Raw genomic sequence first — 13752 nt, forward strand, 5'->3', positions numbered from 1 at the left:
ACCATTTGGTCTCAAAGCTGCTTCTCTAACCTTTAGGCCATGGCTTCCTCAAAACATGGTTAGAGATGTCACAAAGTAGGTGGCAGTGCCTTAAACATATATATGTTGCAGGCCACTAGGATCTCTTTCATCCTTGTCAAGGGGCATGCTAACCTTCTCCTACACAGTGGCGTAGTGAATAGCACTGCCGCCTCACAACAAGAAGGTTCTGGGTTCGAGCCCAGTGGCTGACGGGGGCCTTTCTGTGTGGAGTTTGCATGTTCTCTCCGTGTCTGTGTGGGTTTCCTCCAGGTGCTGTGGTTTCCCCTACAGTCCAAAGACATGTGGTTAAGTTAACATGGGGCAGCCATGGCCTGAAGGTTGGGCCCTTGAGCAAGGCACCTAACCCCCAACTGCTCCCTGGGTGCTGTAGCATAGCTGCCCACTGCTCTGGGTATGCGTGTGTGCTCATTGCTTGCAAATGGGTTAAATGCAGAGGAGATATTTCACTGTGCTTAAGTCTGTGTTTGAGTTTACATGTGATAAATAAAGGCTTCTTCTTCTTTCATACAACACGAGATGACAATGAGGATCATGTTTAAACGCCACAAGTGACTTCAGGTGATGAGATAGAAACTGATGCTGAGAATAAAAGTGAGAACTCATGTCCCATTGTGAACTTGGGGAAAAATTTTCACATTTGTCAGTAATGTTCTCCTATAAGTAGATTAAGTTACAAATGTAAAAAAATAGGCATGACGTATTTCAGTGGAACTGGGATTAAATCTTTAAATGAAACATTTTCCTTTTTCACTTCTGGGATTAACCAGATTTTAAAAAGGCAGAACTTTATTCACAATTGAAATCAATGCAAAGAAAACAAATCTGTATATTTTAGACGTCTATTTAATAGAAAATGTCAAACTTTTAGTATGTGGTGGGCTTTTCCAGGCTCTCACACATATGCATTAGTATTAATAAATTCTATGATATTCTATTAGATAGCCTAAATACCTTGCAGCACTGATCTTATTTTGAAGTGTGAGCATGTTTGTGTATGTTGGCATGAGCAAAGGCTGAGCTTCAAAAGGGAGGAAACACATTTTTATTTCCTTTATACACTCTCAAGCCAGATACTTCCTATTGCCACAGCAGAGAGAAAGTTGTGGCGCCTTGATTCTCTGCATGACTATACCGACAGTGAAGCTGGAGATCTTAAATCTAACCATGGGCATTTACATTATATTTTTGATGTTAATGCACAAAATTTGTGCTTTTTTGAGCAGCAATTTTGGGCTTCAGAAGCTTTATATCATGCCAATGTTTGATGTATTCTTTTGTGTAGACATTTCTATTCAGCTACAGACAAACATGAAACTAACCATCATACACAATAGAGAAACATCAGTATAAGGATGGAGGAAGATGAAGCCAAGGTAGAAGATGAACTGATGGGGCACAAAGGCTCATCCTGAGAATGATGGAAATGAAAGTCAATACTGAAAGTGAGATGAACAAGAAAAGGAAACTGAAGAGAAATGAGATGAAAGGAAGAAAAAATATGAAATGATAACAAAAGCAGGAATAATATGTTCACAGAAACTAATGGCAACAATATTTAAAGTGCTAGTCTTATGAAAATGACATCACCCCTGGAAATTATACCTTATAAAACTAAACATGCTAAACGGTTTACTATCTAAATTGTATTTTAATACAAGACCAGGAACATGTTCTATTTACAGTGATGCTTGAAAGTTTGTGAACCCTTTAAAATTCTGCATAAATATGACCTAAAACATCAGATTTTCACACAAGTCCTAAAAGTAGATAAAGAGAACCCAGTTAAACAAATGAGACAAAAATATTATACTTGGTCATTTATTTATTGAGGAAAATGATCCAATATTACATATCTGTGAGTAGCAAAAGTATGTGAACCTCTAGGATTAGCAGTTAATTTGAAGGTGAAATTACAGTAGAGTCAGGTGTTTTCAATCAATGGGATGACAATCAGGTGTGAGTGGGCACCCTGTTTTATTTAAAGAACAGGGATCTATCAAAATCTGATTTTCACAACACATGTTTGTGGAAGTGTATCATGGCACAAACAAAGGAGATTTCTGAGGACCTCAGAAAAAGCGTTGTTGATGCTCATCAGGCTGGAAAAGGTCCATCTCTAAAGAAAAACCATCTCTAAAAAAAAAATCTCTAAAGAGCTTGGACTCCACCAATCCACAGTGAGACAGATTGTGTACAAATGGAGGAAATTCAAGACCATTGTTACCGTCCCCAGGAGTGGTCAACCAACAAAGATCACTCCAAGAGTAAGGTGTGTAATAGTCGGTGAGGTCACAAAGGACCCCAGGGTAACTTCTAAGCAACTGAAGGCCTCTCTCACATTGGCTAATGTTAACGTTCATGAGTCCACCATCAGGAGCACACTGAACAACAAAGGTGTGCATGGCAGGGTTCCAAGGAGAAAGCCACTGCTCTCCAAAAAGAACATTGCTGCTCGTCTGCAGTTTGCTAAAGATCACGTGGACAAGCCAGAAGGCTATTGGAAAAAAGTTTTGTGGACGGACGAGACCAAAATAGAACTTTTTGATTTAAATGAGAAGCGTTATGTTTGGTGAAAGGAAAACAGTACATTCCAGCATAAGAACCTTATCCCATCTGTGAAACATGGTGGTGGTAGTATCATGGTTTGGGCCTGTTTTGCTGCAACTGGGCCAAGATGGCTTGCCATCGTTGATGGAACAATGAATTCTGAATTATACCAGCGAATTCTAAAGGAAAATGTCAGGACATCTGTCCATGAACTGAATCTCAAGAGAAGGTGGGTTTTGCAGCAAGACAACGACCCTAAGCACACAAGTTGTTCTACCAAAGAATGGTTAAAGAAGAATAAAATGTTTTGGAATGGCCAAGTCAAAGTCCTGACCTTAATACAATCAAAATGTTGTGGAAGGACCTGAAGCGAGCAGTTCATGTGAGGAAACCCACCAACATCCCAGAGTTGAAGCTGTTCTGTATGGAGGAATGGGCTAAAATTCCTCCAAGCTGGTGTGCAGGACTGATCAACAGTTACTGGAAATGTTTAGTTGCAGTTATTGCTGCATAAGGGGGTCACACCAGATACTGAAAGCAAAGGTTCACATACTTTTGTCACTCACAGATATGTAATATTGGATCATTTTCCTCAATAAATAAGTGACCAAGTGTAATATTTTGTCTCATTTTGTTTAACTGGGTTCTCTTTATCTACTTTTAGGACTTGTGTGAAAATCTGATGTTTTAGGTCATATTTATGCAAAAATATAGAAAATTCTAAAGGGTTCACAAACTTTCAAGCATCACTGTAGCCGGTAAAGTTTGGCTCTTTGAGTCCACCACTACACAAATGCATTCCTGGTAAGTTACTGTTAATTCAAAGGAAGTGATGTTCGCTTGAAAGTTCACGGCATTTCTGGCTTCGTCTGCTTTGTAAACTGTAGCACGTTTTAATGATTTTTTTTAATTTTATTCCCAAACAAAATTATAATCAGAGCATGCCTCCTAAGAGGTGTGTTCTTCAAGGCTGTGTAGCTGATTTAAAAAAAAAAAAAAAGATTTTTGATTCATTATAGCCCAAAGTCAGCAGGACACTTATGGAATGAATGGGTTCGATTTGTACGGGCAAAGAGAGGTAACTTCAAGCTGACAGGACAGTTTGGTGTCTGATCCATATGTTTTGCAAAAGATAAATTTGTGAGGCAAATTCACACAAAAGGATTTAAGCGACATCTGGTACACGGAGCAGTTCCTACGATCTGGAAACAGAAGTCAGAACCGCCGTCCTAAAGAACTCACCGTTGCTCATTAAGTGTCAAGCTTGTGTTTAGCCTGTTGCTTGAATTCATTAGTGAGATCAATAACATTCTAGTTATAGCTGGGTTCTTGCCCAAACTGAAAATCACATCAGTTTTTCTCTGGCTAATCAGACACAAGGTATGCCACCACTCTTGCCGGAGTAGCTGGGGGTTAGGCACCTTGCTCAAGGGCACTTGAGCCACTCATGCTGGTTCAGGGAATTGAACCAGTGACCTTTTGGCCCCCAAACTGTTTCTATAACCATTTGGCCATGGCAACGTTCTATAAGGTAGTGGCCAAACATAACACTTAGATAGACAACAGACAATTACTGATCTAAAAGCAAACCAAAACATGCTTACGCTGACTCACTTATCCGTCCTTGTCATAAAGTTGTGTCAAGAGCTTTACAAAAGAAGGCAGTTGCGCATATGACATCACACATGCAGTGCCGCTGACCAATAAATCGCTGCAATCTAATGGTGGACAAGCCTTTAGTGATTTTTGGAACAGAAATCAGATGCAAAAAAACTATTTTTCAAACCAATTTTTTATTTATCAGTGAACTTTACAACCTATTTGAGCATATCACACATAGAAAACCCAGGATTTTATGATGTCATTTGTGTAAGATTAGCACTTAAAAAATAATAATAAATAAAAAAGAAAAGAAAAAAGTAATGATTAATCACTTAAAGTAAGTGTCAAACAAGAAAAGTATAAACTGATGGCTTCTGGGAATTGAGGAGACCTGGAAATTGATCATTATTCCGAATTGCTTTTAAAAAGTCAACCAAAAATAGAATTGAATCACACAAATACAGGTTTTATAGACTGATTTATTTATTGAGATAGGTAGTCTTGTCACTCTTCTGGTGTGAGATTAACTTACTGTAATGTTCCGATCAAAGCAGACGCTTGGGCCTTTTCTGTAGCGGGGCTTCTGGGCCAGTATACAGGGATCCGGACCAGTGGCTGATTCAAGAGCTTCAGGAAAAATATACATGCTGTCTGTAACACGTCTCACAGTGTAGCCCCACATGTAGTTTGACAGCAGTGTATAAAGTAACATTAGCATGTTGTATATAACAGTGTTCTTCAGTTGGAGTTCTTTTCCTGCTCCAGTTCATCTCCATCAAGCTGAGCTTTCATAAACAACACATCACTTAATCAGGTGTAATCAGAAACCCTGAAGAACTGAGAGTGAGGACTGCCATAAATGCAAAATTTATTATGAAGCTAATAAGGGTCTAAATTCTGAGTTCACAATCAAAACCCTTTCATATATTCTAATACATTCACATTTCTCCTGTAAGACCTAATTTACAGGAACTTGTATAACAGATGCTCCATATATAATAAATAAATAAATAATTGAAAAATTAATCGACAAATATTAAAATGTGTTAATTTTGAATGTTTATTTGTCTGTTTGATCAATCAGTTCGTAAGTTGGTATTTTTTTCAGGGACAATACCAATCAAAAGTTTGGACACACGTATTCATTCATAGCCTGTTTTTCATGGATCATTCCGGATCAGTGATCTAGATCAGCACCAAAAGTCATAGCAACATTTATTCAGCCCAGAGGTATTCATGTGAAATTTGATGATGATTGATTGACAACTGAGGGAGAAATAGCGTCCTAAAAAAATGTTAGGATAATGATAATAATAATAAAGTCGAAAGATCCTGAGTGAGAGTAACAATTTCTGCCAGCACTGCTAGTACAAATTAAGAATAAAAATACAGTAAATAGCCCTATTCCACAATTGTAGTAAACCATATTATGTCAAGACCCGCTCAACTACCCATAAGTGAAGAGAAACGACATCCATCATTACTTTAAGATATGAAGTGTCTTTTAATTAATAAAAATAAAGAAAAAGCATTGAATTAGAAGGTGCGTCCAGACTTTTGACTCATACTGTATATTGATGAAGTCATATAATTTTAAAAGGACAATTTGGCAAAACCAAAGTTTGTTCCATTAATTGATTTAAAATGCAGTTCTTGGCAGTGGACATCTGGACTGTAATGAAGATTGCTGCAGTCCTTGTTGATGAACTGCCCTGTACACACAGGCTGAATGTAAAGTCTGTCAGGATTCAGTGGTCAGTGTTTTACAGAAGGATACAAGGCTGCTCGGCCTGTCTCACTGGATTGGTGTCACAGGTGAGACAGGTGCTCTTGGCATCAGTAATCAGAAACACCAGGTTAGTGCTGGGCAGCTTCTCTGCTCTGTACATTCTGGAAAACCACAAAAAAAGGCATATAAAGGAAACACTTTTTTTTTGCAATTCTGACTGAGGAGCAATCTTAGGGTGCTTTTACATATTCACTATTTAATCCATATGAATCGAACCCTGATTTTCCCTCTTGGTGCTGTTCATTCGTGCAGCTGAGATCCTAGCAATCACCTTCAGGTGCAGAGCAAAACAGCCAATCTGAGAATGTCCGAGTGAGATGATCTTGCTCCTGTTCCAATCAAAGTCTAGTGTATTTTGGTTGCAGTGAGGAAGTGATTCAATCCTGAAATGGCCCAACTGCAGGAAGTGAACCAAACATGCATTGTATTTTCGGTGGTGAGCTGCTAAACTGTGCCATGAGGTGCAAACTGAGCCAAACCACAGAGTTGTAGAACTGCAGAAAAGCCATGTGTTCTGGAGATTCGGATTGATGGACAAAAAGAGACAATAAACACTGGATGCAATACACAAAATGTTTTCAACTAGTCACCAGTGTTGTAGTTGAGTCACTAAACCTCGAGTCCGAGTCCAGTCTTGAGTATTCAAGTACAAGTCATTAAAGAAAATTTCAAGTCGAGTCCACTATTGATCTGAGTCGAGTCCAAGAACAAGACTCCAACCGCACCATTTGACAGTGGCTGTTGCTGCCTTTATGTGAAAGTGTCTCTGCTACTCTGTTGGACTAATGTTACTGCTTGACTGCCCCATTTTAGTTAATAGGCTACAGATAAAAAAGCTTGTTCATCGCTCAGCAAGCCCTGCCCACCATCAACAGGGCAAATAACATGAGAGAAATTTAACACTAGCTAGTTCATCAGTCAGCAAGCCCCGCTATCAACAAAGCAATGAACATAGCGCGTCACTTCCATCTCTGGGTGAAGTCTTGCCAAATGACGATTGGAGTTCGAGGTTGTCCCCGTCGTTTCCTCGATAGTTCTTCTACATATGGAACACACAGCAGTGCATTTTTTCCCACTGCACAAGAAGTCTGTATAAGCAAAGCGGACAGTCCTAGGGGCTTCTCTCCAGGCATTTTAGCGCCATTAACGTTAGTTTGTTCCTGAACATGACATATGAACAGGTGAATGTGCATTCTCTTGCACAAAATTAGTATAAAAATTAATGTAGATATAAATATCTTATGCCAAATTATTATGGCATGTTACAAAACAATAAAGAAAAAATCTGAGTCCTCGTCTCCAATTTACGAGTCCGAATGAAGTTAATGCACGAGTCAGAGTCCAAGACCAAGTCATCAGTGCTCAAGTCCAAGTCAAGTCACGAGTCCTTAAAATTAGGGCACAAGTCGGACTCGAGTACTACAAGCTTGCTAGTCATTTATGTACATAATTATCCAGTACTTTATTGTGGGCTAACTCTGTGTTCTCTGTGCTTGAATGATTTTTGGCATTTCTATGAACATTTTGCAAAGCTTTATTTAGGTTTGCAAAATTATTATTAACTGTAGCCGCTTATCCTGTTCTACAGGGTCGCAGGCAAGCTGGAGCCTATCCCAGCTGACTATGGGCAAGAGGCGGGGTACACCCTGGACAAGTCGCCAGGTTATCGCAGGGCTGACACATACAACCATTCACACTCACATTCACACCTACAGTCAATTTAGACCCTGTCCACACGGCAACGGATTCAGGTGACTCCGATACAATTGCTTATCGTTTAGGCCTGGCGTCCACACGGCACCGGCGTTTTGGGTGCCCAAAATGCAATCTTTTTGAGAACGGGTTCCAGAGTGGAAAGATCTGGCAACGTTGTCATTGTGAAGTCGTCTGGATGAGTAGAACGGATTTGTTTACGATGACGTCACAACCACATGACTGTGAGTGCTTCACGCCGGGTAGAAGTGTAACGAACTCGATGCGAGTTGTCAACAAATCCTATAACTTGGTTCATGAAACGCGCTTACAAAATATTTTCACTGTGAATATTTATTGTGTAATGGTGCAAAGTGAGAGAGAGAGAGAGACTCTGCCCTTAGGGCAGAGTCAATCCCGCCAGCAAAAATAGGGAAAAAAAGGAGCGATCTCACCTCTTCAGATGTTGATTTAAGTCCTACAATACATTCCTCAAAAAGGGCGTAGAAGAGCAAATTAATCCATCAACGTGTAGCATTCAATTTATTCCGGACCATTAAAGACGCCGCCTTCCACGTAGAATCATACGTCATCCGCGCCGCCATATTGGATAGGTCAAAGCGGAGAATAAAGATTCATGTGCTGCGTTTAACTGTACCAACAGGTTTACCGTCCAAACGAGATCACATGGGATTACCTTTCACAGGTGAGAAACAACAAATTAATCCATCAACGTGTAGCATTCAATTTATTCCGGACCATTAAAGACGCCGCCTTCCGCGTAGAATCATACGTCATCCTCGCCGCCATATTGGATAGGTCAAAGCAGAGAATAAAGATTAGCTGCGTTTAACTGTACCAACAGGTTTGCCGTCCAAACGAGATCACATGGGATTACCTTTCACAGGTGATACTGGAAAAATACTTTTCACTGTATTTGGTCATTATAATGTAATTTTACGAACAGATTTTCCTGACTTTGTGGCTAATATGAAGTCTCGCCCATAATAGTTTATGCGCATGCGTCCTTACTACTACTATTGTTCTGGTGTCTCCGAAGGGACCGTCTTACAGCGCCCCTAGAGGTGTGGCATGTGTATTGCATCGTTTTCAGCAACCGTTGCGTTGCCATATGGACCTGATATTTTACTGATCGTTGCCCATTTGGACGCGATATATTTTTAAATAACATCTCGTTGTCGTGTGGATGTAGCCTTAGAGACACCAATTAGCCTAACCTACATGTCTTTGGACTGTGGGGGAAACCCACGCAGACACGGGGAGAACATGCATACTCCACACAGAAAGGCCCTTGCCAGCCGCTGGGCTTGAACCCAGGGCCTTCTTGCTGTGAGGCGACAGTGCTAACCACTACCGTACATCACAGTGCCACCCCGTCCATCCATCCATCATCCAGTTGTCCTGTGCAGGGTCATGGGCAAGCTGGAGCCTATGTTCCTCAGCCAACATTTTTTTTTGTCATTTTTTTCTGGTTCAATTAATTATGTCATGTTAAACTAAACCGAACTAAATAGCAAACAAGCCAAAAGTATCAGTTTTGTTCTGATTTGAGCTCTAATATGTTTGGAAGCAGCCTTAGGAAAAGGGCATGAAACTGTATGTTTCAGGGTCCAAAATATTTCACTAGGGTGATAACCTTAACTGTGCATCTGTTGTACCATTAAAACTCATTGAGGACCATTCTCGTGCCTTTAATGGGACGCTGAGATTGCTGAGAGAGCAGCAGAACAAATGCAGAAATGGTTGTGGTTCAGATGACTTCAGCATTCAGAACGTGTAAATGTTTTTAGCTCATGCAAATCCAATTATTTAACTTTAGGGATTATTTGATATATACAAAGATTTAAAGTGTGTAGCTCTTTGTTTTACAGCCATCAATAGTCATGTGGGCTGGCTTCACGCTAACACAATAGACATGTGCTAAAGTCTTTAGTGAATGTAACCTTAGATCAGCATGTCTCGTTGGAAAGCAGGTTTGCGGCTTGTTACATGCTGTCAACGCTGAATGGGTTTCTGGGCAGGCACCAGTTTTTCTTTACAACATCCCTCTCTGCTTTCCCTCAGTTCCCCTCTTTGGAGCAGTGTGACTCATGGCTTTGTAGTGGAGTGCAGAGCAGTGGGGAGAATGTAACTCAGAGTGAGTGTGTGTGAGTGTGTATGTATGCGTGAAAGCGCTCCATTACATCTCACCTGCACCTTCCGTAATCACTCACTGTTTACTGCAGCTAGGCACGCTCAGTTGAGCAAAACAGACCTCTGATCTCAGTAGTCATCAGGTCATGCGCGCGCACACACACACACACACACACACACACACACACACACACAGGAATACATTTATGCAACCACCTGCAGTACAACCCCCTACACACATGCACTCAGTGATCAGAGAAAAAAGGGAATGCTACATATCCTGCCATCTAAATAAGTGTGCTCCAAGCTCACGAGCACTCTCCCACCTGGCCACTGAAGAATGCTTTATTTCCAAGCAACGCAGTGGAGAGCATGATTCAACCACACTTAGATAACCTGCACATCAAAGCCCAACCTTCAGCTTGTCTAAGTGCCCATAACCTAAAAATGTAATTTTTAAATGCTCTTAAATGGCTGATTCCAATTACAGAGATTTGTGTTTGGGTCAAACTTGCTAACAAAGTGCTAATAAAGTCACATTTTTCAATTTAAAGCAGACTTTCTCTGAACTTCTGTTAAAAAAAAAAAAAAAAAAAGAGTTAAGAAGCTCTATAATTCCAGGAAATAAGGCTCCCTGACTGTGATTAGAGGATAAAGTGGTACGTGATAACCTTAAACACTGAATCAGCATGGAAGCTAGCTTACTAACTAGCAAGTGTAGCTAATATTAGTGATGAACAGAATAGTATTATAGATTTGGCTACTCTTTTAAGTGTTTATTATTATTATTATTATTATTATTATTATTATTATTATTTATAGTACAAATCCCACTTTGTCTGTGATAAATGTAAGCTAATTTACTAGCTAGTGGTGTAGCTATCTATCTTATATATCTATATGATATATAGATGTCTAGATAGATATCTGTCTATCTTAGCGAATGCTAATGATGAGCAAAATTTTTATTTTTATTATAATATATTTTCACAGGTTTAGCCAGGGTGGCACGGTGGTGTAGTGGTTAGCGCTGTCGCCTCACAGCAAGAACGTCCGGGTTTGAGCCCCGTGGCCGGCGAGGGCCTTTCTGTGCGGAGTTTGCATGTTGTCTGCGTGGGTTTCCTCCGGGTGCTCCAGTTTCCCCCACAGTCCAAAGACATGCAGGTTAGGTTAACTGGTGACTCTAAAGCTACATCCACACGGCAACGAGATTTTTTTTTTTTAAATATCGTGTCCACATGGGCAACGGATCAGAAAAATATAAGGTCCATATGGGAACAGAACGCTTGCTGAAAACGATGCAATACACATGCCACACCTCTAGGTGCGCTGTAAGACGATCCCATCAGAGACACCAGAACAATAGAAGAAGAAGCAGACGCATGCGCATAAACCCCTTCTTCTATAGCATTAGCCACATAAAGTTTTGATTATTAATCAGTAGCGTAAAACAAAAGGCGCGGAAAGAGGAATGAATGGGGGTAGATGGAGAGAGAGAGGGATGAATGGGGGTAGATGGAAGCCGGTACGCCAACATTCTGATATCCTCCAGAATTCTTTAATGGTCCAGAATAAATTTAATGCTACACGTCGATGGATTACTCTGCTCTTCTACGCCCTTTTTGAGGAATGTATTGTCGGACTTAAACCAACATCTGAAGAGGTGAGATCGCTCCTTTTTTTTCCTATTTTTGCTGGCGGGATTGGTTTTGTTTTTGGAAAGCGCACAGGCGGTGCGCGGTTTTGGTTACTGCGGACTAAAGACTCTGCCCTCTCACATACACACTCTTTCTCTCTCTCTCTCTCACTTTGCACCATTACACAATAAATATTCACAGTGAAAATATTTTGTAAGCACGTTTCATGAACCAAGTTATAGGATTTGTTGACAACTTGCATCGAGTTCGTTACACTTCTACCCGGCGTGAAGCACTAACAGTCATGTGGTTGTGACGTCATCGTAAACAAATACGTTCTACTCATCCAGACGACTTCGCAACGGTGCCGTTGCCAGATTTTTCCACTCTGGGACCCGTTCTCAAAAGATTTCGTTTTGGGGCACCCAAAACGCCGGTGCCATGTGGACGCCAGGCCGAAACGATAAACAATTTTATCAGATTCACCTGAATCCATTGCCGTGTGGACAAGGCCTAAATTGACCGTAGGTGTGAATGGTCGTCTGTGTCTATGTGTCAGCTGGTAACTCTAAATTGACCGTAGGTGTGAATGGTTGTCTATGTGTCAGTCCTGTGATGACCTGGCGACTTGTCCAGGGTGTACCCCGCCTTTCGCCCGTAGTCAGCTGGGATAGGCTCCAGCTTGCCTGCGACCCTGTAGAACAGGATAAAGCAGCTAGAGATAATGAGATGAGATGAGGTTTAGCCAGTGGTTATATCCTATTATTGTATACAAAAAGGGCCAGAGCCGTCTCTATTTTCTGAGACGGCTGAGGTCCTTCAACATCTGCTGAACGATGCTGCGGATGTTCTATGAGTCTGTGGTGGCCAGCGCCATATGTCGTCTGTCGTCTGCTGGGGCAGCGGCTTGAAGGTGAAGGACACTAACAGACTCAATAAGATCATCAGGAAGGCCGGCCATGTTGTAGGCGTGGAACTGGACTCTCTGACAGTAGTGCTGGAGAACAGGACACTGTCCAAAATAAAAACAATCTTAGACTGTCCTTCCCACCCTCTACATGAGGAGCTGATCAGTCACAGGAGCACGTTCAGTAAACGGCTGATTCTTACACGCTGCACAACTGAGAGACACAGGGAATCATTCCTACCTGTTGCAGTCAAGCTGTACAATGCCGCTGTATAACTGTGGTACACTGTCTTGCCATGTATACTGTATCCTTAACTCAGGTGCAATATATGTATATAGGAATCATTGTACATAAAATCACTTCATTTTGCTTTTACTTAAGTTATTAAACTTATTTAAATTAATTTTATTTATTCTTTTTTCAGACAATTTTATCTTCCATTTTTAGACATGTTTACTTCTTCTTTGATTCAGGAGCTTGGTAGCAAATTTGAATTTCCCTCCAGGGATTAAAAAAGTAATTCTGATTGTATGGTACGAGCTACATCTGGTAAAATCATGCATTCTGACTGGTTCCTTGGTGGGCTGTATTTTCCTGTAATGCCTGTGGGTGATTACGGACTTTCTTTCCAAGGTGTCGGCTTTCAATTATGCAAAAAAAAAAAAACGAAAACAAAGACAAAAGGACAACAAAAGATTAATTGGAAATCAAAATGGAATCAAAAATGGCCGAAACACAAAAGATAAATAAGAGTCACTGAATTATTCAAGAAATGAGCAACACAGAGCATTCAGGGACTGCTAACCGCTAACTGAAATTCAGTTTTGAAACCGCTAGCTGTTTATTCTGCATGTGTGATTCAACTACATTACAAATATGACGTGACTGAAAGCAGCATCACGCCTCATTATAATGACTGTCTATTTTGATCTTAGAAATAAAAAAGCCATATAATAAACACCTTATTAACCTCACTTGCTTGGTCTTTATGGGAAAATATCAGACCAAGGTCTTTTTGTATGGACCTCGCCTATGGCTCGGCCTGTACTGTCAAGACCTCAGTCTGATATTTCCCCATAAAGACCTTGTGCTCAGTTAATAGTCAGCTTGTTTACTGGCAGGAATCTAGTGGTGTAGCTAACCATCTCAGCAAATATTACTGCTCAGGGAAATCGTGGTGGTTATGCTATATTTTGACAGGTTTAGCTAATCCCTATAGTTATATGAACTAGTAAGAATATAATAGCTCCAAGTATGACTCTTTACAATGTTTTACCAGTGAGAAATGCATGCTAGTTTCTTGGCAGTTAGCTAGCTGGATAGGTAAGTATCTTAGCAAATACTTCGCAAATGATATTGATCAGGAAAATCATGGTTGCTA

At 40.5% G+C, this 13752-nt stretch overlaps 1 protein-coding gene and 1 pseudogene across 1 annotated transcript in view; both read right to left on the reverse strand.

Moving 5' to 3' along the window:
- The window catches only part of LOC132887875 (voltage-dependent calcium channel subunit alpha-2/delta-1), a 297423-nt gene that overhangs the window by 7258 nt on the left and 276413 nt on the right, over window positions 1-13752 (reverse strand). Inside the window, exons 36-37 of the mRNA XM_060923626.1 lie at window positions 5969-6081; window positions 4724-4806 (exon numbers count right to left, since the gene is read on the reverse strand). Coding sequence (XP_060779609.1) covers window positions 4724-4806; window positions 5969-6081 — 196 coding nt within the window. The remainder of the gene's footprint in view (window positions 1-4723; window positions 4807-5968; window positions 6082-13752) is intronic.
- Window positions 49-165, reverse strand: LOC132888501 (U6atac minor spliceosomal RNA; annotated as a pseudogene).

The sequence above is a fragment of the Neoarius graeffei genome, chromosome 6 (assembly GCF_027579695.1).
Source record: "Neoarius graeffei isolate fNeoGra1 chromosome 6, fNeoGra1.pri, whole genome shotgun sequence".
Classification (NCBI taxonomy): Eukaryota; Metazoa; Chordata; class Actinopteri; order Siluriformes; family Ariidae; genus Neoarius; species Neoarius graeffei.